Genomic DNA, 26,857 nt, shown 5'->3' on the forward strand with positions numbered 1-26,857 from the left:
ACTGATGACTGTCTGGCGAGACACAGCTCAAATGCCTTCTCTGAATTTGCTGATGACACCACTGTTGTTGGCAGAACCTCAGATGGTGATGAGGCAGCTTGCAGGAACGGGATAGAGTGGTGCTTCAGTAAGCAGGCTGTTTGCCTGATGTTGCAATAAGAACCTTGCACTCAACATCAGTTAGACAAAGGAATTGACTGTGGACTTCAGGAAGTCCTCATTGAGTGGCTGGTAGTGGAGAGGGCAAGCAGTTTCATGTTTGTGGGTGTCAACATCTCAGAGGATCTATCCTGGGCCCAACACATTGATGCAACCATGAAGAAGCCACAGCAGTGACCATACTTCATTAGGAGTTTGAGGAGATTTGGTACGTCACTAAAGACTTGCAAATTTCCAGCGAACAGTGGAAAGCATTCTGACTGCCTGCTATAGAGGATTCAATGCACAGGATCCAAAGAAGCTGTAGAGGGTTGTAGACTCAACCAGCTCCATCACATTCACAACCCTCCCACCATCAAGGACATCTCCAACTGGTTGTGCCTCAAGAGGGTGACATCCATCAGTAAGGATCCTCGGAGCCCAACGCATTCCTTCCTCTCATTACAACCATCAGGGAGGAGGTACAGGAGCCTGAAGACCCACACTCAAGACTTTAGGAACAACCTCTTCCCCTTTGCTGTCAGGTTCATGAACTTATTAACACAATCGCGTGACTCCTCTTTTGCAGTATTTATTATTTATTGTAACTTGAAGTAATTATTTTATGCTTTGTACTGGACCGTTGTCACAAAACAATAAATTTCACAACCTGTGTCAATGATAATAAAACTTACGATTCTGAATTACACACACACAAAATGCTGGAGGAACTCAGCAGGTCAGACAGCATCTATAGCAAGGAATAAAGAGTCAACATTTTGGGCTGAGTTCTGGTGAAGAGTACTGGCCCAAAGTGTCAACTCTATTCCTTTCCATAGATGCTTCCTGACCCTGCTGAGTTCCTCCAGCATTTTCTGTGTACTACTCTGGATTTCCAGCATCTGCAGAATCTCTTGTGCTTTTACCCAGCACTGAACAATTCCCAATAACCATCTTCCTTACAAGGAGCCAATTTAAACCAAAACACTGAATGCATTCAAACTTACCAGGTACGTCCTCCAGTGGGATGCTTTCAATTATTCCACAAATGCTCCCTCGTGATCCCAACTGTGAAGTATGTGCACTTATGTTGTGTGAAACCAGGACAAATGCATGACTTTCTGGACAAAAGTGTCCTTTTACAAGATTGACAAGAGGAAAACACTCCTCAGCATCTTCTTTGTAGAACAGGAAGTGTGAAAGACTTATCAGTCGAATAGCAGGCACTTCTCTGCAGCAGTATCATAAAGAATTTTGTTTCCAAAGCATACAAAATAAAAAAAAACAAGTGGCTCTGTTATTAAAGAAACATCTGCATCAGCTGGAATAATGGCAGATGGAATTTAATGCAGACAAGTGCTAGGTTTTGTACTCGGTAGGACCAGCCAGGGTGGGTCTTACAGAGTGAACAGTAGGGCATTGAGAGGTGTGTGGTAGAACAAAGCTATCTGGGAATACAGGTTCATAATTGATTGAAAGTGGCATCACAGGTAGATAGGGTCGTAAAGAAAGCTTTTGGCTCATTGGTCTTCATAAATTGAAGTATTGAGTGCAGGAAATGGGATGTTATGTTGAAGTCGTATAAGACATTAGAGGCCAGAGTGGGGAATGGAAGAGTAGGGGAGGGAAAACTTTTTTTTATCAGAAGGAGAAGGAGGAATTATACAAGATATTTTTTGTGCATATGAGTTTTGGCTGCAGTCTACCATCACTGCAGGACTTGTATGTGTCCAGGATAAGTGGGCAGGTGGGAAAAGTAATTGTGGACACTACCCACCCTGCAAACTGCCTTTTTAAAAAACTCCCTTTTGGAAAGTGCTATAGGGCTATTAAAATGTCACATTATCTTTTCTTTCCCCAGGCAGTTAATCTGATTAGCCATTCTACTTAGGCCCTCTCCCACTATCTTTTACTCCCATCATGCTACTGCACTGTAAACACTTCAAACTACTCTTTATAATGCTGCTTACATTGTAAATAGTTCAAAGTCAATTTTATGATCAAAGTACATATATGTCACCATACACAACCATGAGATTAATTTTCCTGTAGGCATACTCAGTAAATCTATAGAATAGTAACTATAACAGAGTGTAGGAGACAACAAATAGTGCAAATTTAAATAAATAGCAATAAATAAAGTGAACATGAGATAATGAGATAAAGAGTGATAATTGATTGTGGGAACATCTCAATGGATGGGGGCAAGTGAGTATAGTCATCCCCTTTGCTCAAGAGCCTGACGATGGTTCATTTGTATGTGCTCAATGATCGAGAGGGCTTTACCCATTGTTAGGGCTTATTCTGGATTTAGGGTATATAGCAAAATATTAACTTCAGCAACCAATCTTTAGACCCGAATGTGAAATGTAGATTAAATTTAAAATGCAGCCCTGCACCATAGGTTCCTTAAACTGTGGACACCACTTAATTGAAAAACTAGACTATGCGTGCAAAGAAGGAGCTGTGGAAGTTGTGTGTAAGTCAAAGAAAGCATTGTAGATACATTATAAATACAGAATTGTCCTTTGATCTTCAGCATATAAAATATCATGTAATATTGGGTCGAACAGACCTCTTTCTTTGAAGGAGTCTCAATATGATGCCTGCTGTTCATTCTTGTTCAATAAACCACTTCTGTATCCACTAACTTCAGCCTCTCTCCAGTGACTTTGTTCACATTGCAACACCTGTGATGTATTGGGTTGATAAAATGCATTCTGGTATTTATATATATATGCACAATTTATTCTATATCCATCCTTAAACCTCTTTATTTTTATATAATCCTTTGTAATTGTTGAATGTTGTGTGAACACACTACAGTGAGTACCTAATAAATGTAAAGTATATGGTGCATAGTTTATCCTTAATCCCAGGCAAGGATGCAACAGGACAATGGTTGGGGAAAGAGGGAGATGTTTCATGATGCTCCAACTATCGTAAATACACACCAGAATTAATGGGTGAGCTCCATTTCACATTCGTGGTTTCTTGACCCTGAAAATGAATTTTCTAGATCCCCCAGCAGAATAAAGTTCCAGAGTCTGTCTTCATAAGCTAATCTTCAGCCCTGCTCTTCACATTGAGCAAATTTGCACTACTAATCCAGGTTTTGAGTCATCCTATTATCTGTGCTAACTGCACCCAGCTATGGAGTAGAGGATGGAAAGATGTTTTAATCATTTGTCACTCACCGGGACAGTTTGGAATTATATCACTGCTTGGTCCTGTGAAGGCATTAGGGAGCTATTAAATTGAGTTGTGCAATAAAGCTGTTCCTGGTGTTAGGCAGAGAACACTAGGGATCTGGCACAGCCATGATCATGGAATGGCCAATAAATTTCTTCGGTTAATAGCGGCATGTAACCAGTGGTGCTCCCCTGTGCCTACTGCTCTTATCCTTTCAAGGTAATGGGGATGTGGGAGGTAATACCAAATAAGTCTTCTCATGCTAGAAATCCAAGCAACACACACAAAATGTTGGAGACACTCAGCAGGCCAGGCAGCATCTATGGGAAAGAATAAACAGTCGACATTTTGGGCTGAGTCCCTGATGAAGTTAGGGACAACTGCTGAGTTTTCAGATAGCATTGTCCGAGACAGCAAAGAAAATGATCAGGAATTAAGACAGACCTTGATCAACTAGGTAAGTGAACCAAGAATTGGCAAATGGCTTTCAATTCAGTCAAGTGCCAGGTATTGCATTTTGGCGAGGATAACCAAGGTAGGATATAAACGGTAAGGTCCTGAGGAGAGCTGTGGAGCACAAGTATTGAGCTCACTGAAAATTGTATCACAGGTAGACAGGCTTGTGAAGCTGGTGCTAGGCGCTCTACCCTTCAACAGTCAGGCCATTGAGTATAAGAGCTGGATGTTATATTGCAGTTAAACAAGACATCTGGAGTATAATATATAGCTTTGGTCGTCCTGTTATAGGAAAGACCTAAATTAGAATGATAATGTCGCCAGGGCTCAACATCCCAAGCTTTAGGGAGACATTGGAGGCTAAGGACTTTATTCTTTGAAGCATAGGAGACTGATTAAAGAGCTATATAAAACAAATGACAGACAGACTGACGGTGAATGGATTCAGTCTTGCTCCACAGGGAAGCAATTAAAAAACTAGAAGGCATAGTTTAAAAGTGAAACAGGGAAGACTTAAAAGGGCCATGAGAGGCAGCTTCTTCAGAATTAGATTTAATATTGCTGGCAGATGCCGTGAAATTTGTCACTTTGTGGCAGCAGTACATAATAATAAAAAATGATAAATTACAATTTTAAATAATTTTAATTTTATATATATATATATATATATGAATATGTAGTGCAGAAAGAGAGGGTAGAAACACATGGTTTGTATATGGCATGAGTTGCCATTGAGGCAGGTGCAATGATATTTAAGAGACGTTTGGGTTATTAGCCAAACATGGGCAAATGGGAGTAGCTTAAGCGGGCATCCTAGTTGGCATGAAGTTGAGCCAAGGGACCTGTTTCTATGCTGTGCTATGACTATTTTATCAATCCCATTCCATGACATAGATTGCCAACATTGAACAACTGCAGGGTACCATAGAAAGTTGACACATTGAAGCAATAATTAATTTATTTGTAAATATTTTCCTTCCAAGTCATTCATTTACTGTGTAATCAAATGTCGCAGGTCTAATATCACTATTGGTTTAAAAATGTCCATGGCACCTCTTGTAGATAAGAGGGAACATGGACAGCAGTACAGAATTTTCACTTGGAACTCTCCCAGACAGAGAAATACAATAGTCTGATGGTGGTGGGGCGGGTCAAAAGTTGAGGTGTGATATCGCAAAGTGTTGGAAACATTCAACAAAAATACTGGAAATACACAGTGCATGAGGCAGTACTTATGGAGGAACAGAGATAAGGTTCAAGACCGTGACCTAGCATTAGTTCTTTCACATGTTCACAGATACTGACGACCATTTTCAATGCTTGCTGCATGGTTAACAAAGTTTAATGACTATGGCAACATTCTCTCCCCTCTCCCACAGGGGACCAGATACAAATCTGAATGTATTTGCCAGCAGACTCAAGGAATGCATCTATCCCTTTTCTAAGACATTTGAACGGTCCCCTACTACGATAGGACTCTTGACCTGGCAGTCTGCCTCGCCACAGCCTTGTACCTTATTGTCTACCTGCACTGCATTTTCCCGGTAACTGTAACACATTATACATTTCGTTATTGTCTTACCTTGTACAACCTCAATCCACTATTGTAATAATCAATCTGATATGCAAGATTTTCACTGTACCTCAGAAGGTGTAACAATAATAAAACAATTTAAGATCCCAGAACCCATTCTTCAGTCTCTACTCCTTTGATAAATAATCACTCTTCTACACATAATCTTGGCAGTCAGAATGATAGCTTATTCTCAAGGCGAGGATCCAGCCCTCTTTTAACTTGTCAACAGCTGATAAGGATGGGGTTAGGCGGTGTTTTTCTATTCTTCACACACCCTGTTGTCTGATTTTTGATGGTACAAATGGAGGTGCACAGAGGAGGAAGGAATTTTCCCAACTCACCCCATTCAGTGAGCGACGCACCTCCTGGGGTACAGTAAAGCACATTATTAGTAACCTGGAGCATTTATATAGAACACAAGAAAATGAAGGTGTGTAATACCATGGCAACTAGGGTGACTTCCTGTGGAACACATTCATCTTGGGGGTTACCAGATCTGAATCACCTCTGTGCAAGCCTGGTCCACTTCTGTGTGGAGTGAAAGCACCCCAACCTCTAGGATGGTAGAGAACCATCCAGGGCAGCTCAGCAACCAAATCTAAGAGAGACACAACAGACAACAAGTGTGGAAATTTGGAGCAAAGCAACAACTACTGGAGGGACTCAGCAAGTCGAGCAGCATCTGTGGAGCTGAAGGGAAGATTGATGTTTCTGGTTGAGACTCTGTATCTTTGAGGCTTTACAAGGCATTAGTCAGACTGCATCTGAAGCTTCATGAGCAGTTTTGGGCTCCTCATCTAAGAAAAAATGTGCTGGCATTGGAGAGAGTCCAGAGGTGGTTCAGGAGAATGATCCTGGAAAAGAAAGGGTTAGCATACGAGGACTGTTTGATGACTCTGGGCCTGTACTCACTGGTATTTAAAAGAATGAGTGGGATCTCACTGAAACCTATCGAATGTTGAACATACTAAATAGAGTGGACATGTAGAGCATGTTTCCTATAGTGGGAGAGTCTAGGACCAGAGGGTACAGCTTCAGAATAGAATGATGTGCCTTTAGAAGAAAGATCAGGAGGAATTTCTTTAGCCAGGAGGTGGTGAATCTGTGGAAGTTATTGCAACAGGTAACTGTCGAGACCAAGTTACTGGGTATATCTAAAGCGAAGGCTGATAGGCTCTTGATTAGTAAGGGCCTCAAAAGCTATGGGGAGAAGGAAGGAAAATGGGGTTGAGTGGGATAATAAATCAGAATAAACCAGGGAAAATCTGCAGATGCTGGAAATTCAAGCAAAACACACAAAATGCAGCAGAAACTCAGCTGGCCAGGTAGCCTCTATTGAAGAGTAAAGTTTACACTTCAGACTGAGACCCTTCTTCAGGACCTTCGCCTGAGATGTCCACTATCTACTCTTTTCCATAGACGATGGAATGGTGAACCAGAGTCAATGCGCCAAGTGGCCTAATTCTGCTCAGGTCTTAGTATCAGTCAATCTGAAATGTTGAGTCCCTACAGCAGTTTGCTGTGTCAAACCAAAATGCACGTGGAAGAACTTACATTTATGCAATACCTTTCTTTACCTCAAAGTGCATCACAGCTAACAAGAACTATTTCTGTTTGTCACATGAAGCTAACTGTGGCAGGTAATTTGCGCACAGCAATTTCTGATAAAAAGACAGTGATGTTGGTTGAGGATTAATTATCAGCCCAGATACTAGAGAGAACCTGCTCTTGCTCTTCTTCCATAACATCATGAGTTCCTTTCCATCCATCTGAAAGGGCAGATGGGAAGCTCAGTCCATCTTCACAGTTGATAAGATACCTTTGCCAACACAGTAATCCTGTGGTGCAGGGAATGACTGAATGATGGTTTCAAGTGCCCGGAGTGACTCTCAAACTCCAGATCCTCCATCTCTGAGAAGCACAGTGTGATCAGTACAGCAAGCACATGAGTTAGGACAGACTTCAAGGAAGGTATTGATACAAGGGATGTTGACTCCTAAACAAGTTCAGCCCTTGAACCCCTTGGGTAAATGTCGTGCTGGTAGAAGCTTCCAATGGTACCATTAGCGGTATTTGTGGGTTAAGGTGTCTTAACTATTTGAATGGTTTACATATATTAAACTTATCTAAACATGTTGTTAACATATCTTACTTTTGATGTCTTTTGCCATTGCGCTTTACTTGGAGGATACAATTCCAAGTAATTTTGATTTCCCCAATGTAATGCGACCCGCCTGCTGTTTAAACTTACAGAAACGTTCATACAATGCAGTGACCGATTCCAACCTGTGCCTTGCCTCAGGCACCATGTCGCTAACCCCGATGTGAGATGAAGAGTTTGGTTGATGCATGTCCTACAAAATAAAAAAACCTTAAATGGAAAAACTCTGCCATCTCCACCACCTGCTCTGCTGTTGCAGCTCTTTCCTTTCCTAGGCTGCCCCCCCCACCTCCATTCCATCCCCTAGACACAAAGACACACACACACACATACTCACTAACTAAAGAAACTGTCTGTCCATGCTACCTCTCTATCTGCTCTGCTTTGGTTAGAAGCCATCGACTTATACAATATGAGGTGTAAGTGTCAGCATCAGGGGCCTATCGAAGGTCAGAGTGAGAAGATAGAAAGAGGAGATTTGAGTAACTCTGGTCTTTTTTGGCAGCTCAGGCATGGTGAGTATCAGTGTCACAGCACTACCGGGGGGGGGGGGGGGGGTATGTGTGTGTGTGTGTGTGAGAGAGAGAGAGAGAGAGAGAGCGCGAACGCGCGCACAAGAGAGCATAAAAGGAGCAAATTCAGGTAAGGCCTATTGTTTCTGGCTGCGCAGGTTGAGCAAGTATTGACGTCAGAGGCCTACTGAAGGTTGGACTGAAAAGAGCAACTTGGGTAAATCTGGTCTTTTTTCGTCAGTTCAAACATGGTGAGTGAGGTTCAACCTGTTCAGCCAAAGGAGCCTCACTGAGCTGGTCCTATTTTGCCTGTTGTACTTGCCTCTAAAACCTCCTCTGGCAGCTTGTTCCAATACCCATCACCCCCTTGGTGGTAAGTTATTCCCCAGGTAACCTTAAAAATTCACTACTCTCAGCTTAAATCTATTGCTGTCACTTACCTAAGGAAAAGTTATGTCAATTCACCTCATCTAAGTCCCTCATGATTTAATGAATTTTTAGAATTAGTAGAAGAGGTGAGATCACTTGAGTTGAGTATGATGTTCTATTGGTGGGTCCTCAGGTGGCTGTAGAGGCTGATCCGAGATCCACTTATCTGGGATGTTATCGTGGGTTCCCTTAATGAAGGATGCCTGTGTGTGACTTTGTTTTACATGGGGAGGTTGATGCATGAGCAGCTGCCACATGGTCCTTGACAGATTAGGGTCAGGGTTCAGTGACATGGAATGCAAGACATCTGGGGACTCATCACTGCTGTAGCCTTCCTCAGCCTTCACTACTGTTGTGATGTATCATCATCTTCCGCCAGCTCCACTGCTGAGGTCTTGCCTGAATTGCTCTTTGTCTGGAACCTCCCTCTTGACCTTACTGCCATGGCTGACCCTACCAAGAGCTAAGTGCCAGATGTCTGGAGCAATAGATCCAATGGGATCCACGAGCCCCTCGGTTAATGATAGGTATCCATGGCATAAATAAGGCTGTGAACCCTTGCTCTAGAAGGTCACCCCTCAGCCTCTCACGCTCTGGAGGGGAAAAAAGCCTCAACTTATCCAGTCTCCCTACATTAACTCAAGCTGCTTAGTTCTGGCAACATTTAGGGAAAATGAAGGTAAGGGAATAATTATTTAAACCTCTGCTGCAGCAAAAGGTTTTCTCTAATTCAATTTGATGCTTATCGAGAGTTTTGTTAGCTGCAACGAAGGGCAGGGAAAACATCTGCTTGACCTGTCTTTGAAACACAGATCTATAACAGCCAGTAACATTTACCAGTCTTTTAGATAAGGCCAGAGGAGAGGGATCTCTGAAATAAGCTGGCGAATCTCTTGACCTCCAAACACACCACAACATTGGAGTAGGGTTTGGAGGCTTGTGTGCTTCAATGACCTGGAGAACTATGTTGGCTGGATTCAGCTTTCGCTCTTGGTAGGGTCACTCATGCCAAACAGGTCAAAGGGTATAGGCATCTGTTAGTTTCATGAGACCATGGATTTGTGCCTTAGAAGTTTTCCAGGGTGCAGGCCTGGGCAAGGTTGTATGGAAGACCGGCAGTTGCCTATGCTGCAAGTCTCCCCTCTCCATGCCACCAATGTTGTCCAAGGGAAGGGCATTAGGACCCATACAGCTTGGCACTGGTGTCCTTGCAGAGCAATGTGTGGTTAAGTGCCTTGCTCAAGGATACAACATGCTGCCTCAGCCAAGGCTTGAACTAGCGACCTTCAGGTCACTAGTCGAATGCCTTAATCACTTGGCCACGTGCCAACACTAGGTCAAAGGGTAGAGGGCAGACTGGTCCTCCAGGTTCCGGGGTTCAGCTCAGGGCTAACAACCCTGACTGGTCAAAAAAAAAAAATTGCTCCTGAAACAACAATGAAGAATCCTTCTATATGTATGTGGGAAGATATGGACAGACAGAGATGGAGGATCTTCATTGCTGCCCTGCATGTCAGTGGCATAATAGGCAATAAGTAATCTCTTGAGGACCTGAGCTCACCCACATGGCAATGATTGACTTGTTAAAACAAGTACACTTGATTTACTATACCTTGGGTAGGAGGAGATCAAAGACCTTCTTTTGCAACATCCGTCATACAAGTTAAATGTTTGGCATATCTCCTGCTGTAGAAGCTTGCATAACAATGAGTTCTTTAGAGACTATCTCTTTGTTCAGTGGTACCCAACCACCGGGTCACGGACCGATACATTGCTGCGAAGAATGCAGTGGTGCAGGTTACCAGTCTTTTAGATAAGGCCAGCGGAGAGGGATCTGTGAAATAAGCTGGCGGATCTCTTGACCTCCAAACAGACCACAACATTGGAGTAGGGTTTGGAGGTCTGTGTGCTTCAATGACCTGGAGAACTATGTTGGCTGGATTCAGGACCTTGTGCTTTCGCTCTTGGCATTTGTCTGATGCATTTACATGCCAGGCAGCACCTAATTAATTAGCTTGTTTATTTCGGCTTTTTTCTTAAAGATGTGCTGGGTGCGTTCCGACTACCGCTACACCACTGCATTCTTTGCGGCAATGTATCGGTCCGTGGCCCGGAAGTTGGGGACTGCTGTCTTTGTTAATAGGTGAGGGGGAAGACCTGTACTCCCAAGCACAAAGCTCAGTGAACTGTGTACTAGAGCAGGAATTGATTGTAAACCCACTAAACTGGAAGCTTGTGTGTCCACGCAGAGAATAACTGAAAGGGGAGGAACAGCTGGGAATGATCAAACATTTACAACAGGCTGATGTAGTGGTACCAGTGTGACTTTGCTTAAACTTGCTATCTTGAGCCAGAGTGGCGAACAGTGGAAAAGGGGGTGACACTCATTCCTTACCAACTCCACCGCCACCACTACCCACAACTTGCCCAACCCAACGGTAGGCTTCGGGACAAAGGCACTGGTCTTTGTCCTGATTGACCACTAGTCCAAGGCTTCAGACAAGCAAAAGCAACAGCAGACAAATGGGATTAGTGTAGATGGGCAAAATGGTTGGCATGTAAAAGATGGGCTGAAGGGCCTGTTTCTGTAGAAGTCTATGACTGTAACTTTCATGATGGTGGAGTATTGGAGGATCTCAGCATGTCAAGACTGGGTGACTGGCTACTGGGTCAATTTTCACAATGGGAACAGGAGATGGGATCCCTGTAAATATTCACTATAGTAGAATGAACAACTTTCCAAAACTCTACCTCCTTTGCCCCTCACCTCCACCCTGCAGGCCACCAAAACCTAAGAGTTCAGACAACAAGGGTTCCTTCCCAATACATCTCCAATTCTCATCTTCAAAGGAGCCTAGTCCTGGGAGATCCCCTTGAATGGAAGGGCTAGAACAAGGGGATGCATGATTAGTGAGAGTTGTGTTTTTTTAAAAGAGATACAGCATGGTAACAGGCCTTTCTGGCCCAACGAGCCGGTGTTCCCCAATTACACTGATGAGACGCATTAATCTACTAACCAGCATGTCTTTGAAATGTGGGAGAAAACCAGAATACCCAAAGGAAACTCACAGGGAGAATGTGCGAACTTCTTACAGATAGCAGAAGGAATTGAACCTGGATCCTGGCGCTGTAATAATGTTATAGTAACTGATCTGCTCAAGTTGTTAATGAAGGCAATCAGGAAGCAATTCCCCAACAAGAGTCTATCAGGTATCTGAAGAAGCGGTTGAGACTGGGGTGGGATGAGGGGACTGGGAATCAGGGAACCTGGGGTTAAGTTTGGAACTTTGGGACCGATCAGAGTATTTCAGCAGGGATAAAAGCCTAAACTTTCACAACTTTGGAATGTCCCAATACATCCCACTGCCAATGAGGGAAAGTCTAAAGTTCAGTGTTGCATTGTGGGAAATAAGTCAACTATTTTATGCTCAGCAAGCTCCCACAAACAGCAATATGATAATCTGATGATGTTAATTAAGGTTTGGAGCATTGAGGCAAATTACCCATGATGTAACTGAAAGTTCAAAAAGGTTTAAGGGATGGATGGGTCATGCATCTTTGCCTCTTTGAACTGTGCTCAGGGAATGGAGTGTTTCCCCAGGGCAAAGGACAGTGCACTCTTGTTCACATTCTCATTACCACACAGACAATGGGCTTCTAACCCTCGACATTCAAGCAAAGTAAAATATCAACCTAACCTTTTGAGTGGTCAATAGTAGATTTGGTTATGTGTTGTCCTCCTAACCCACCCCTCCACTCACACGTTGTTTATACCCCTGGCAGCAGAGGCTAAAGGAGTCACCATTTTATTTATCCAAGAAGTAGAGCTTGTAATATTTGTTCATCTGCTCCAGGAATATGAAGGTGAGGACCGTGTGTGGACCCAAGCGTGCGTAGTAGGGAGTGAAACCCTTCCAGAGGCTGAAGACACCCTCGTGTCGGGTGACCTTTAAGAGAACGTCCTGGGAGACAAATGAGAAACAACAAAAGAAATTTAGGGCTGGGTTTGAACCCTTGCTGATCTTGTCAACCCTATTTTCCCACTATGTGTCCATTACCCTTTGTGCCTAACAACATGAGTATCCATCACTCTTTGAAGAATTCCAAACACCGGCCTCTTCACTCTCTGACACAACAACGCCTCTTAGCTCTAGAAACAGTCTGTCAGAATCAAGCCGGTCATTCCCTTCAAGAACAAAATCTAAGGACTATGGTGGATACAGTGTTGAACCAACAGTTACTGTCCAATCCCAAACACCAGAAAGTCTGTAGATGCTGTAAATCCAAAGCAACATACATAAAATGCTGGGGGAACTCAGCAGGTAAGGCAACATGTATGGAAAAGAGTAAACAGTCAATATTTCAGGCCAAGACCCTTCTTCAGGTCCTGATGAAGGGTCTCCACCTGAAACATCAACTGTTTATTATTTTCCATAGATGTGCCTCCAGCATTTTGCGTTACTGTCCAAGTCCTGTATAAACCCTCAGCCCTGATTGTGATATCACTGAGAATAAAACAGGGTTCCTCACCAATCCATTCCTGTACTCTGGTTTGCCATCGATCATCCGCATATTTTGAATCCTGTGAAGTAAACAAAATAACTTTAACTCCTCTGCAATCTCCAGCTTAAACAGAAGTGGAGAAGAGTGGCTAAGGGAGGGGAGAGGGGGAACAAAGTATTAAAATACACTGATATAAAAATAAACCCTCTCAACCCCGATTGCCCAGTAAGGACCACCCAGAGGTGGCTATGTGAAATATCTTTACTACCAAGTTCTTGGATTTTGGAAAAACCCTGAGAAGACTTAGTGAAGATGCCTTTCATAGTAGAACAGGGGTAGGCAACCTATGGCCCGTGAAGGTATTTTGACCGGCCCACAAGCAAGTATTGAGATACTATGCTTATCCGGCCCACGAGCGATCTTTCCTTATTCTGAGCGCTTTACGCGACCACACTGGTGGACAAGCATGGCGTCTTGTTACACTGACCCAGGTTCCGTTTTGTTCCAAACCAAACATTGGTATATAAGAATGTTAAAAGTTGTTTAAGGGATGCCTGCAACCAATTGATTTTTAAAAAAATTTCGCTTGATGAGAGTACAGACTTGAGATTCACTGCTCAAGTTGCAGTGCTTGTGCGAGGAGTGACCACAACTTTTCAAATTTTTGAAGAGTTTATTCAATTAATTCCTACAAAGGACACGGTTACTGGGGCAGACATTTTTGAAGCTTTGCTGAAAATGATGTCAGAAATGAAACTTAATGTGTCGAAACTAATTGGCATCATGACTGATAGGGCACCAGCAATGGTGGGACAGAAAAACTAAACTGAGTTCTTTGATTACTAATTGGCATTCTTGGTTAAGCACAAATGATTTTCTAGCATGTGTTATTCATTAATTTGAGGCAAAACATAACTAGATGTATTTAAATAGATAATTCCCCTATTTCAAGTTTTTTATGGCATTTATCTGGCCCACAGTCCACTCATTAATACGCGATCCGGCCCACAGAGACAAAAAGGTTGCCAACCCCTGTAGTAGAAGATCCACAATCGGAACATATTTTACTCCAGCTTGACCTTCCTCTCCTGTTCGCTCTCCCATCTCGAATTGTATACTTATTTTCATTCTGCTTCCATTTCTACAGCAGTTTGGGTTGGCCTTTACACACAGGTGATTCTGCAGATGGTGGAGAACAGAGCAACACGCACACATACAAATGCTGGAGGAAACATTTGCCCCCTTTCTATCCAGTCCTGATGAAGGTTCTTGACCCAAAAATACTGACCACTTATTCCTCTCCATAGATGCTTCCTGACTCATTGAGAACCCCTGCTCTGGTGTGTAAGTGAATAGTAGAATCCGGTAGGAGTTTGAAGGGAATGTGCAGGGAATAAAAAATGGGACTACTATAAATGGGTGGTGGATGTTTATCATGGAGTCAGTGGGTTGAAGGGCTTATCTGTGTGTAGTTCTGGTCACCCAGCTATAGGAAAGTTGCCATTAAGCTGGAAAGGATCCAGAGAAGATTAACGAGGACATTACTGGGACTGGAAGGCTTGTGCTATAAGAGGCTGGATTGTTTTCCCCTGGAGTGTAGGAGGCTGAGGGTATACACAAAAGCACAAAGGGTGTAGGGTAAGGAGTCACAGTCCTTTTTCCAAAGATCATCATCATCATCATCATGTGCTGTGTTGTATGACGTAGGCAGATATGGTCTATCCATGACCATGATTGTTCTTGGCAATTTTAACTCTAGAAGTGGTTTGCCATTTCACTTCTCTGGGTAGTATCTTTACAAGACAGGTGACTCCAGCCATTATCAATACTCTTCAGAGATTGTCTGCCTAGCATCAGTGATCGCATAACCAGAATTTGTGAAATGCACCAGCTGCTCATACAACCATCTACTACCGCTCGCATGGCTTTACGTGACTCTGATCGGTTGGGTGGGGGGGAGGGAGGGGCTAAGCAGGTGTTACACCTTGCCCAAGACTGACCTGCAGGCTAGCAGAGTAGCAGAGGGAAGGAGTACCTTTGCAGGGGATGTAGTTCCACCCCGCCACCCTACTTCCCAGTATAGGAGAGTCTAACGCTACAAGGTATAGACTTAAGGTGAGGGGAAAAATTTTAACAGGCTTCAAGGGGTGACTTTTTCTCCCAATGTTTGTACAAGGCAGAGATCATTGGTTCCCAGCCTGAATTCCATGGACCCCTTGCTTAATAGCGTTGGTCCATGGCATAAAAAAGGTTGGGAACCCTTGGCCTAGAGGGAAATGGAAAAAAGGCAAGCAAATGGTATTAGCTGATAGGCATTATGGTCAGCATGAATAAGCTGGACCGAAGGGCTGCGTCAATCTATGATTCTACGATTCAATGACTATAATGAGCCATCACACCCTCCCACAGAATGGACAATACCGTTGGAAACCAGTGTTTTTTTATAGCAATGCTTTTTATAAGATTTGTACTTTCCAACAAATTTATGTATTTGTCACATACATGGTGGTTCAGTTCCCTTACTGGCAGAAAGCAATATAGTAGCTATAGTAGTTTATCACCATTCTCATCTTCCTTTGGCTAAGTAGCATATTACCCATGTGATGTAATTGTTTTAATTATATAATCTATTAACTAGTTTATTCCTCTTACTTATAAAAGTGATAGGTTTTTCAGAGGTGCCATTTTGGCCTCTTCTTTATACCTTTAGCATAGTTTCTCAGCTCTTTATTTAATTTGCTTAGTATCTATAAGATTGCTTGTTCTTTAAAGTAAACAGAAATCTTAGAATTAAGATTGTTCATCATTCCTAATTCCTGGAAGAACCCTAAGGATCAGAAAATAAACAAAGATCCAACAATTCAGATTCGCATCTAAAGTAAACAGGTTGGGCAGAGAGTGATCTTGGCACCTTCGATCGCTTTAGGAACATAAAGCTAGTTTTGTCACCTAGTTTTTGCGATGTCGACTGGCATGGAGGCGGCTGTTGTCACGAGCCCGCTGATCATACTGGCACAGAAATGGCAAAGGATGTTATCGCTGAAGTAACCTAGGTTCACAAAAAAAAAGCATGATTCAGAAATGCTTCACCATTCAGTACAAAACACTGAATCTAGGAACACATAAAATGACCATATATTTCTTTGGAATATCTTGTCAGACCTCTAACCAACTTCTACAACACAGTCCTGATGAAGAGTCTTGGCTTTGAATGTTGACTGTTTATTACTCTACACAGATGCAGCCTGACCTGCTGAATTCCTACAGTATTTTGTGTGTTTTACTCTGCAATTCCAGCATCTGAAGAATCTCTTGTGTTTTCTGTGTCCACCCACTGTTCCGTATCTGAGAATTCAAATCTCATTGCAGCAAATTGTACAATATTTGAGCTGCTCAAAAAGATTTTAATTGCTGTTAAATTAACAATGCACTTCTAAAACCTCTCTAACATAATAAAATATCATAAGGCACTTTCTGTGTTTATAAATCCAAATATGATATTAAAGGTGGCAGGCTGGAGATACGTCTCTACTAAAGGAAGTGTAAGGTTCTCCTTCCCTCTGCTAGCCTGCAGGTCGCCCTTGGGCAAGGTGTAGCACCTGCTTAACTCCCCCTGATCAGGGTCATATGAAGCCATGGGCACAGGTGGTGGATGGTCTTATGAGCAGCGGGTGTATATCACATCCTGTTTATGTGAGCATTGACACCAGGCAGACCATCCCTGAAAAGTATTGATAATGGCTGGGGTCACCTGTTTTGTAAAGACATTGCCCAGAAGAAGGCAATGACAATCCACTTCTGTAGAAAATTTACCAAAGACAACCATGGTCATGGAAAGACCATGAACGCCCATGTCATAAGACACAGCATATAACGAATAAATAAACAACATTAAGACCACAAGATAAAATTGCTATCCTGAGTAAAATTTCACAGGGAACTAGCAACTAGATGATTCAATTAGTCTTCTGCCTCTATACCCAGGCGCAGATGAACGACTTGCACAGCAGGACTGCCGCGGGTCTCCACTAGAATTTCCTCAGGCTTGGCCCTACCTGCCATCTTTAAGACAAATGATTGACGGTTTGATTAAAAGGAGAGGTTTTCAGCAAAGATATGAAGGACAGAGAGGTTTGGGATCTTTCTAGCAATGCTGTCACCGAAAGGAGTGAAAAAAACGGCACCTGATGTGAATCAGCAATAAAGGCAGACACTCAGCAGGCCAGGCAGCCATTGGCAGAGAGAGAAAAACAGAGTCAACATTTCAGGTTTGAGATGGAAGTCCAATAACCCGAAACATGAACTCTTCACCTCATCCCAGATTGCTGCCCAATATACTGAGCATTTCCACCACATTCTGTTTCCAATGTTTACCATTAGCTACTTGGGAGTAAGTGAGGTGCTCATAAGAGAACCAGTGAAGTAGCATGTGGACTAAGGGCTAGTTTGCAGCCACTAAATTTAAGCACAATATTTGCCTGAGAAGCCAGTAGACAAAGAATATAAAATCATTGCACTTCGTTCCACCACCCACCTTCCATGGGAACCAGGGAAAGAACTATGCCACAGACAAGCTTGGTACAAACTGGTACTCAATACACAGGATCACATCAGAGAGAAGCATCACTCAAATCGTCCTTTGGCTGATGGACTCAAACCCGACCATCAAGCACACATTCCGTACTAATCCTCCATCAATCCAGTTTTCTGTTCTCCCTACATTCTCATCGACTCTTCCTAGATCCCCACTCACTCACACACTAGGGGCAATTTACAGTGGCAAACTAACCCACCAACCGTGCATGTGTTTGGGATGTGGGAGGAAACTGGAGCACCTAGGGGAAACCCACAGACAGTGCCAGAGGTCAGGAACTAACCTAGGTGGCTGGCACTGTGAGGCAGCAATTCTATCACAACAAGGGCTTCCCACTGCCAGGGAGAGCAAGAGGCACGCCGTACAGAGGAAGATATCTCACCTAGACCCAAAAGGAACTGCTTGGACTGAGAGTAGGAAGCCAGTTGGGCCGCATTCACCACCACAGCTCGTGCCATTGTTGGAACACAACCCTGGAGGAAAGAAAACGACAAGTGAGAGTCTGAGTCTCTCTGACCCAAAGAATGAATGAAATGCACATCTTTAGTACCTCACACAATTTTAGAATACTCTAACAAATTTCATGCCCATAAAAACCCATCATTGTGTGGTAGTGTACAAAACATGTCAGCCAGTAGATGAACAGCAAGCTCCCATGAACAGAAATGCGACAAATGTGAGGACTGACTGATGTTTATTGTTACTGAGTGACTAGTGATGGCTTTGTGTTCCCTTTACTTAATTTCTTCTTGTTTACTTTCACTTAGTGAGGAGGGTCACAGTTTAACACCTCACCTGGAAGACAGCAGTCTGGTCTCATAGCCCTACAGCAGCTGGCTATACTTTTGAGCTCAGATTTCTGTCAGGGGTGGGAGGTGTTGACTGCCCCCACTCAAGCCACTGACTTGAGAAAAGAAGGAGCATGACCCACTAAGCCACCCTGTCTGACGTTACAGTGCACTTTTCTCTTCCAAGTGCTTATGTAATCAATCTTTTAGTGACTGCAGGCTACTTCTGCAGAATCACCACCCAAACACTGTCAAGAGATGACAAGAACAGCCTCATTATCAACATGCCCAGCTACTTAAGAGCTTTCCAAGATTCTAAAAAGGAATGACACACCTGGCGGTCACTGAAGGTCTAATGACTTTAAATTATAATTTTGTGAGGATCAAAGTGGGCACATGCAATAGTTGACAACAGGAATTCTGCAGATGCTGGAAATTCAAACAATACACATCAAAGTTGCTGGTGAACGCAGCAGGCCAGGCAGCATCTCTAGGAAGAGGTAGTCGACAAAGGGTCTCGGCCTGAAATGTCGACTGTACCTCTTCCTAGAGATGCTGCCTGGCCTGCTGCGTTCACCAGCAACTTTGATGTGTGTTACATGCAATAGTTGAATAGCTTAGATGCATTTAACACAAAATTAGATACATTCACGAACTAGCAGGCTATGTTGATAGGATGGGATGAAGTAGGATATGTGGGGCACGGAGAGTTAACACTGGCCTGGACCTGTTGAGGTGAACAGCCTGTTTCTGTGCTGTTAACTCCATGCCTTTACCTTGCACACAGATCACTGCTACTTCACTGGTATCATGCTCTGTCAATCGTCAGGTTGAGTTTGACGAAAGTGCAATTGCGAAGAAAGTACGCAGCACATTATGAGTCTGTGGAGATTCCGCATGACAACTAAAGCTTTGGCAATCTTCTGCAGATGTATATTGACTGGCTGTATCATGGTCTGGTATGGAAACACTAATGCCTTTGAACTGAAAATCTATACAAGAGGCACTGGATATGGCCAGGTACATCAAGAGTAAAGCCCTCCCAACCATTGAGCACATCTACATAAATTTACTTTGAACTTTTTAACAACACAGTCCGAGGATTGTGTTGGGGGTAGCCCTCAAGTTCTATTTTAACTTCATCAGTCTACAGGACTTGTTTCCAAAATGCATCAGGCTTGTTTAGATGTCCCTTTGAACCTTTTGAATAGAACTTTTTGGCCACAATAAGCAAAGGTATGTTTAGAGAAAAAAAGGTGCAGAATTTCATGAAAAGAACACCTCTCCAACTGTTAAACACGGGGGTGGATCGATCATACTTTGGGCTTGTGTTGCAGCCAGTGGCACGGGGAACATTTACTGGTACAGGGAAGAATAAATTCAATTAAATACCAGCAAATTCTGGAAGTAAACATCACACCATCTGTGAAAAAGCCGAAGATGAAAAGAGGATGGCTTCTACAACAGGATAATGAACCTAAACACATCTCAAAATCCACAATGGACTATCTCTAGAGGTGCAAGCTGAAGGTTTTGCCATGGTCCTCACAGTCCGCTGACCTAAACATCATTGAGAATCCGTGGATAGACCTCAAATGAGCAGTGTATGCAAGACGGCCCAAGAATCTCACAGAACTAGAAGCCTTTTGCAAGGAAGAATGGGCAAAAATCTCCCAAACAAGAATTGAAAGACTCTTAGCTGGCTACGAAAAGCATTTACAAGCTGTCTTACTAAGGGAGTGTTAACTAAGCACTGCCATGCAGGGTGCCCAAACTTTTGCTTCAGGCCCTTTTCCTTTTTTGTTATTTTGAAACTGTAAAAGATGGAAAAAAAAGATTTATTGCTTAAAATATTAAAGAAATGTGTCATCTTTAACTTTATGCCTTTTGGAAATTATTCACAGTAAATTTTCACCGGGATGCCCAAACTTTTGCATGCCACTGTATGTACACATCCATTCCTGCGAAAGGCGGAACTAATTTTACTAATTGTTCTTTCTTGTCAGCCTCTGTACTTTTGACATCATTCAAGACAATATACAATTTTTTTGTGTACTTTCCAACCTACACCTCCAAAAGGACCACAACCTTGTCAGGGTTTGGAGGCTTGTCTGTCTCAATGACCCAGAGAGCTATGTTGACTGGAGTCAGGGCTTTATGCTTTGGCTCTTGGTAAGGTCACCCATGCCAAACAGGTCAAAGGGTAGGGGCCAGACTTAGAGTGGTCACTGGTCCTCCAGGTCCAGGGGTTCAACTCAGGACCACAAACCTGACTGGTCAAAAAAATTTGTTACGGAAACAGCAATGAAGAATCCTATATCTGTATGCCAAGGACAGACAGATACGGATCACCTTCATTGCTGCTCTAAACACCAGCAGCAGTAACCTTCAATTTACAGACCAAAATCGACTTGGGAGTTTCTGTAAAAACTGAACTTATTCATTACCTGGGAACATCCATGAACTGCCAGGCTTGGTGTGCAGGGAATGACTTGTATGAATCACTTCCTGAGCACGCTAGTTCTAATGTTAAGATAATATCACCCTGCTCTGGGCCCCATGAACTGTTGGAATTAGCTTTGCCACAGCTACCCGATCAGCTGCCCAGGTAAGGTCTCCTCCACCCTACCCAATCATGCGACCTAATTAAATAGCAAATGACAAAGTGCCCCAGGGCGAGACGTCAGCAACTATACAACTCAGGGATAAAATTAATTATATCAAAAGTCTTAATTTTTAAAATAGTTGCCTTCGTTTCGGCCTGAGCACTTGAATCACCAGATCCAAGGATAGCTTCCATCCCAGATTAACGTAACACTACAGCACAGGAATAGACCCTTCAACCCACGATGTTGTGCCGAACCAGCTAAGAAGTAAATCAATAAAACCCAAAAAACTAATCCCTCGTACCTACCCAATGTCCAAATCCCTTCATCTTTCACATATCCATGTGCATTTTAAAAGCTTGTAATGTATTTGCCCCTATCTTTCAAAAGCCTCTAATGTATTTGCCTCTCCCACCATACCAGGAATCCACCTCAAAGTTAAAAAAACACCTCATATCCCCCTTTAACCTACCTCCTCTCACCTTCAATGCATGCCCTCTGGTATTAGATATTCTACCCTGGGAAACAGGTACTCCCTGTCCACTCTATTGACGCATCTCATAATCTTAAAACCTCCGTCAGATCTCCCCTCAGCCTCTGGCACTCCAGAGAAAACAACCGAAGTTTGTTCAACTTCTCTTTCTAGCACATGCCCCCTAAACCAGGCAGCACCCTGGTAAGCCTCTCCTGCGCCCTCTCCAAAGCCTCAACATTCTTGAACGAATCTCTCATAAGCAAAAGATGAACTCTTCAACTCTTAAATCTTCCAATCTACTTTATTTGTCCAGCTGTTCCCCTTCTTTATCTTTAAATGTAACATTATATCCTGTATTCTTTTCTTTTTGTTATCTTAATATAATTATGTGTGGCATAATGGCAGAATTACACACAAAACACAAGTTTTTCACTATCTGAGTACACGTGACAGCAGTAAACCAATAAACCAGCCTCCTTCCAGAGCATCAGTGAAAAGGATCATGATGTCTCCGAATTCTGCCTTTTGGGGGCAGAAGGAGGTCTTTAACTTCCAGCAGAACCACCTCCTCAAAATTCTTTTGACAGTGTTTAATGAATTGGTTTCAGGTGAAATATGTAAAGGTGCAAGGAGCATGAGTCCATTCACCCCTATAAGCCTGCTTTCTTGTCTTGGCTAATAAAGTATAACTAAGTAGGATCTAGAGAAGGTTCACAAGAATGAACCCAGGAATGAAAGAGTTACCATATGAGGTGCACTTAATGGCTCTGGTCCTCTATTTACTGGAGTGTAGAAGAATGGGTGGGGGATCTCACTGAAATCTATTGAACTGTGTGGGTTTATATATCGAAAGGCCAAGAAGGAATGAAGGTGGAGAGGATGTTTCCTACAGTCCAGGACCAGAGGACACAGCCTTTAGAACAGAAATGAGGAGGAATTTCTTTTGCCAGAGGGTGGTGAGTCTGTGGAATGTGTTGCCGCAGATGGCTGAGGAGGTCAAGTCGTTGGGTATATTTAAGGCAGAAGTTAATAGATTGATTAGTAAAGACGTCAAAGGTAATGGGGAGAATGCAGGAGAATGGGGTTGAGAGGAAAAATAAATCAGCCATGATTGAATAGCGGAGCAGACTTAATGGACAAAGTGGACTAATTCTGTCCCAATATTTTATGGTCTTACATGCCTTCTTAACTGCTTTATCTACTTGTCCTGCAACACTGGACACCACGCAAAGATCTGATTCCCATATTCCCACTTATTTTAATCTTGGGGCAGCACAGTAGTGTTGTGGTTAGCACAACGCTTTACAGAACCAGCAACCTAGGTTCAATTCCCATTGCTGCCTGTGAGGAGTTTGTACATTCTCCATGTGACCGCGTGGGCTTCCTCTGAGTGTTCAGGTTTCTTCCCACAGACCAAAGACGTACTGGTTGTTCAGTTAATTGGTTATTGTAAATTGTCCCAAGAGTAGGCTAGGATTAAATCAGGGGATGGTTTGGTGGTGGAAGGGACAGAACAACCTATTTTGCACTGCATCTCAATAAATAAATCAGTACATGATTGCTGAGCATCTACAATTCTCTGGGCAACAGAATTCCAAAGATCCACTACATGTTCATTGAAGAAGTCCTTCATCTCACCTTTGAATGGCCCAGCCCCTCACCCTGCCTCCATTATCCATAGTTCTGGACTCATCCCATGGAAACCGCATTGTACATTCTATTTGGCATTAACCCTTGTAGATGAGATGTGCTCCTTGGTGAGAACTTACGCGCCAGAGTGTGAAGAGCCCCTCCTCGTGGGTAATGCGAAAGAGCGCGTTGAACACGTTTTTGTAGCCCCTACGCTCTGAGACAGGCAACCTAAAGAGAAAGGACACCCATACAATTGTTGATTGATTGAAAGGGTTGCTTGTTACAAATTCAACAATTAAAATTAAGTCTGGATAAAACCTCGCACAGCTATGGCCGGCATGACTACACATTTCTGCACAAGATGATACTTGGATATCCAATGCTGATGAGTAAAGAACTTCCAATATTAGCACACATTCTACAGATGCTGGTAATCCAAAGCAAAACATACAAAACGCTGGAGGCTCTCAGCAGGTCATGCAGCATCCATGGAAAGGAATAAACAGTTGATGTTTTGGCCCAAGACCTTTCATCAGGTCTATATATATAATTAACTCTGGCTTTGCTCTCTCACACCATCATCTCCACATCAACCCTACTGAAAATCCTTTCTTAGTTAAAAGACTATTATGACCTCATCTTGCTTTAAGAAACAAGTTCCAGCCTATTCAGTGTTCCCATGACCCAAAAGAGAAGGAGATATTGGTAACCCCTGTTTTCACCAACTTAATGACAAAAGCTTTGTTCTTCGTACTTTTGGATCCCTTTTGCAAGTGCATAGTCCAGACAGTAAAAAATTATGGCTTAAGAAAGGACCAACAATCTACAGGATCCTATGTTTGCTAAAAATGGACCTTAATTTAATCTTGCTTCCCACCTTAGGGTTTAGACCATAAGATATAGGAGCAGAATTAGGCCATTTGGCCCATCGAGCAACCAACACACTGCTGGAGGAATTCAGCAGGAAGAGCAGCATCTGTTGGAGGAAAGGAATTATCAACATTGATAATCAAGGGGTCTGAGACTTTCCAGAGGAAGAGTGCTAATTTGTAGAAGGATAGAGTGAATTTGAGGACATTTCTTTCTCCCACACCCAGCAAAGGATGATGATCTGAAGCTCACTGTCTGCAAGGTGTTGGAAAAGGATACCTTTGTCTTAGATCAAAACCTGCATCTATAAAGTGACAGATTAAAGCCAAGAGGTAAATTAGATAATGTCTTTTACTGCACAGATGTGATGGGTTAACTGACCACTCCGTGTGGAACACTTCAGTCTACATTAGCCATTAAGACCATAAGACATTGGAGCAGAATTAGGCTATTATCGAGTCTGCTCTGTCATTCCATCATGACTGATTTATTATCCCTCTCAAATCCATTCTCACACCTTCTCCCGTAATGTTTGAGACAACCTAATTAATTAAGAAACTATCAACCTCCGCTTTAAATATACCCAATGATTTGGCCTACACAGCTATCTGTGGCAATGAATTCCACAGATATCCCCTTTCATTCTTCTAAACTCCAGTGAGTACAGGCTGTGTGATCAAACACTCCTCTTACATTAACCCTTTCATTCCCAGAATCATTCATGTGAACCTCCTCCAAACCCTCTCCAATGCCAGCAGATCCTTTCTCAGATAAGGGGCTCAAATTCTTCAAAATACTCCAAATATTCCCACAGTAATCCCACATTATCTTATTTCATTACTTAGAAATAATAGGCCCTCTGGCTCAATGGGCCTGCACCACCCAATTACACCCATGTGACCAATTAACCTACAAACCCAAACGTCTTTGAAATATAGGAGGAAACAGGACCACCCAGATAAAATCCACACGATGATGGGGAGAACATATAAGGTCCTTACAGACAGCGGCAGGTTACTGGTGCTGTAATTGTGTATGATAAACGCTATGTTACCGTGCCCCCTCCACATTCTCATCAATTTGTGTGAATTACAAATATCTCGATCAGTTAGGGAGATTGGCTGTGGAATGTGCATCTTAGACATTCAAACCAGGATTAGTACCTATAGTGTGAATGGCAGGGCACTGACGAGTACTGTGGAACAGAGGGATCTGGGAGTACAAGTGTCAGTTTGCTGAAAGTAGGCACACAAGTAGACAGGGTGGTGAAGAAAGTGGTTAACATGCTGTCCATCAGTCAAGGGATCAAGCTGAGGAGTAGGGGTATTATATTGCAGTTACGTAAGTCGTTGGTGAGACGGCACTTGGAGTACTGTGGACGGTTTTGGTCACCCTGCTACAGGAAAGACATTGTCATGCTGAAAAGGATGCAGGAGAGATTTACTAGAATGCTGCCTGCACTGGAGGTCCTGAGTCATAGAGAGAGGTTGGCCACACAGGATCTTTATCCCTTGGGGTGTAAGGGAATGAGGGTGACCTCAGAGTAATTTATAAAATCATAAGGGTAATAGATAAGGTGGATGGGCACATGTACAAGATAAGTTAGGAGACATTTAAAAGAGACCCAAGAGGTCACTTTAGAGCAGGGGTTCTTAACCTGGGGTCAGTGGATCCCTCAGCTAATGGCAAGGGTCCATGGCATAAAGAAGATTGGGAACCCCTGTTTTAGCAGGTAGTGTGTACCTGGAATGAGCTGCTAGAGGAAGGGGTTGAGACGGATACAACTGCAACATTTAAGAGGCATTTGGTTAAGTATATGGAGGGGTGGGGATTGAGAGGGTTACTGGCCCATCCCAGGTAACTGGGACTAGCAGGTCGGTACGAGCCAGTTGGGACAAAGCGCCCGTTTCTAAGCAGTAGGGCTGTATAATACTCATCCATACAGTAGAGGCAATAACCCCATCAATCTGCACATCCTTGGCATGTGGGAGGAAACCAGAGCACCCGGGGTAAACCATCTTGGCCACAGGGAAACGTACAAACTCCACACACACCCATAGCACCGAGGCTGGGATCAAACTGAGTCTCTGGAGCTGTGAAGTGGCAGCTCCACCAGGTGTACCACTCTGCCACCCAGGATCAAATCTCTTCTTAGCGTTCACTGGTTTGAAATACAAGCCATGTAGCTAATTTCGGGCACCCACCTGCCGTCAGCAGTCATCCTGATCAGTGATACCTCAGCAGGCGTCCCCACGAAGGCACCTATTGCACCCGCCGTCATCCCGATTCCAGCTTTGATGAAGAAGTTGGGCGGCGTCCCGTCAGCCTTGGTGAGCTTCTCGAAGAGGATGGTGTAGATGCCCAAGCGGGTGGTTGTGTACGTGGCCTGGCGCAGCAAGCCAGCAGACAGACTGTATGGGACAGAGAGGGGCACAGACAGGAAGAAGCACTGTGATGTTACTGCCTGAACAAAGCCAAGTGTTTCAAAGTTCAGAAGTACGAAGTTCAGAATAAAATATATTATCAGAATACATACACCTCACCACATACATCCCTGAGATTCTTTTTCCTGCAAGCATACTTAGCAAATTTATAGAACAGTAACTGTAAACAGGATCACTGAACAGCAACTGTGCAAATGCAGATATAATTAAATAGCAATCAATAACGAGAGCATGAAATAACAAGATAAAGAGTCCTTAAAGTGAAACCATCCGTTGTGGGAACATGAGAAATAGGATGAGTGTAGTTATCCTCTTTTGTTCAAGAGCCTAATGGGTGAGGGGTAGTAACTGTTCTTGAACCTGGTGGTGCGAGTCCTGAGGCACTTGCACCTTCTACCTGATGACAACAGTGAGAAATGAGCATGGCCTGGGTGGTCAGTTGTCTTCGAAAACCGTGTAGATGCTATGGCCAAGAAAAGCA

General features: G+C 43.2%; 2 protein-coding genes across 3 annotated transcripts in view; both read right to left on the reverse strand.

Moving 5' to 3' along the window:
• The window catches only part of LOC140197839 (ephrin type-B receptor 3-like), a 55,099-nt gene extending 50,475 nt beyond the window's left edge, over window positions 1-4,624 (reverse strand). Inside the window, exon 1 of the mRNA XM_072258329.1 lies at window positions 1,146-4,624. The gene's annotated coding sequence lies outside the window, so the exon portion shown is untranslated. The remainder of the gene's footprint in view (window positions 1-1,145) is intronic.
• Window positions 4,625-4,726: 102 nt separating this feature from the next.
• slc25a11 (solute carrier family 25 member 11) overlaps window positions 4,727-26,857 on the reverse strand; it is a 37,474-nt gene continuing 15,343 nt past the window's right edge. Inside the window, exons 3-9 of one of the 2 annotated variants that reach the window (XM_072258331.1) lie at window positions 26,137-26,343; window positions 23,200-23,290; window positions 17,944-18,034; window positions 15,917-16,016; window positions 12,995-13,046; window positions 12,267-12,426; window positions 4,727-7,716 (exon numbers count right to left, since the gene is read on the reverse strand). In XM_072258331.1, coding sequence (XP_072114432.1) covers window positions 12,271-12,426; window positions 12,995-13,046; window positions 15,917-16,016; window positions 17,944-18,034; window positions 23,200-23,290; window positions 26,137-26,343 — 697 coding nt within the window. In that variant the 3' untranslated portion in view covers window positions 4,727-7,716; window positions 12,267-12,270. Of the gene's footprint in view, window positions 12,427-12,994; window positions 13,047-15,916; window positions 16,017-17,943; window positions 18,035-23,199; window positions 23,291-26,136; window positions 26,344-26,857 lie in introns of both variants that reach the window. The other variant, XM_072258330.1, reaches the window with a different exon arrangement.

Source organism: Mobula birostris, chromosome 5, assembly GCF_030028105.1.
Source record: "Mobula birostris isolate sMobBir1 chromosome 5, sMobBir1.hap1, whole genome shotgun sequence".
NCBI lineage: Eukaryota > Metazoa > Chordata > Chondrichthyes > Myliobatiformes > Myliobatidae > Mobula > Mobula birostris.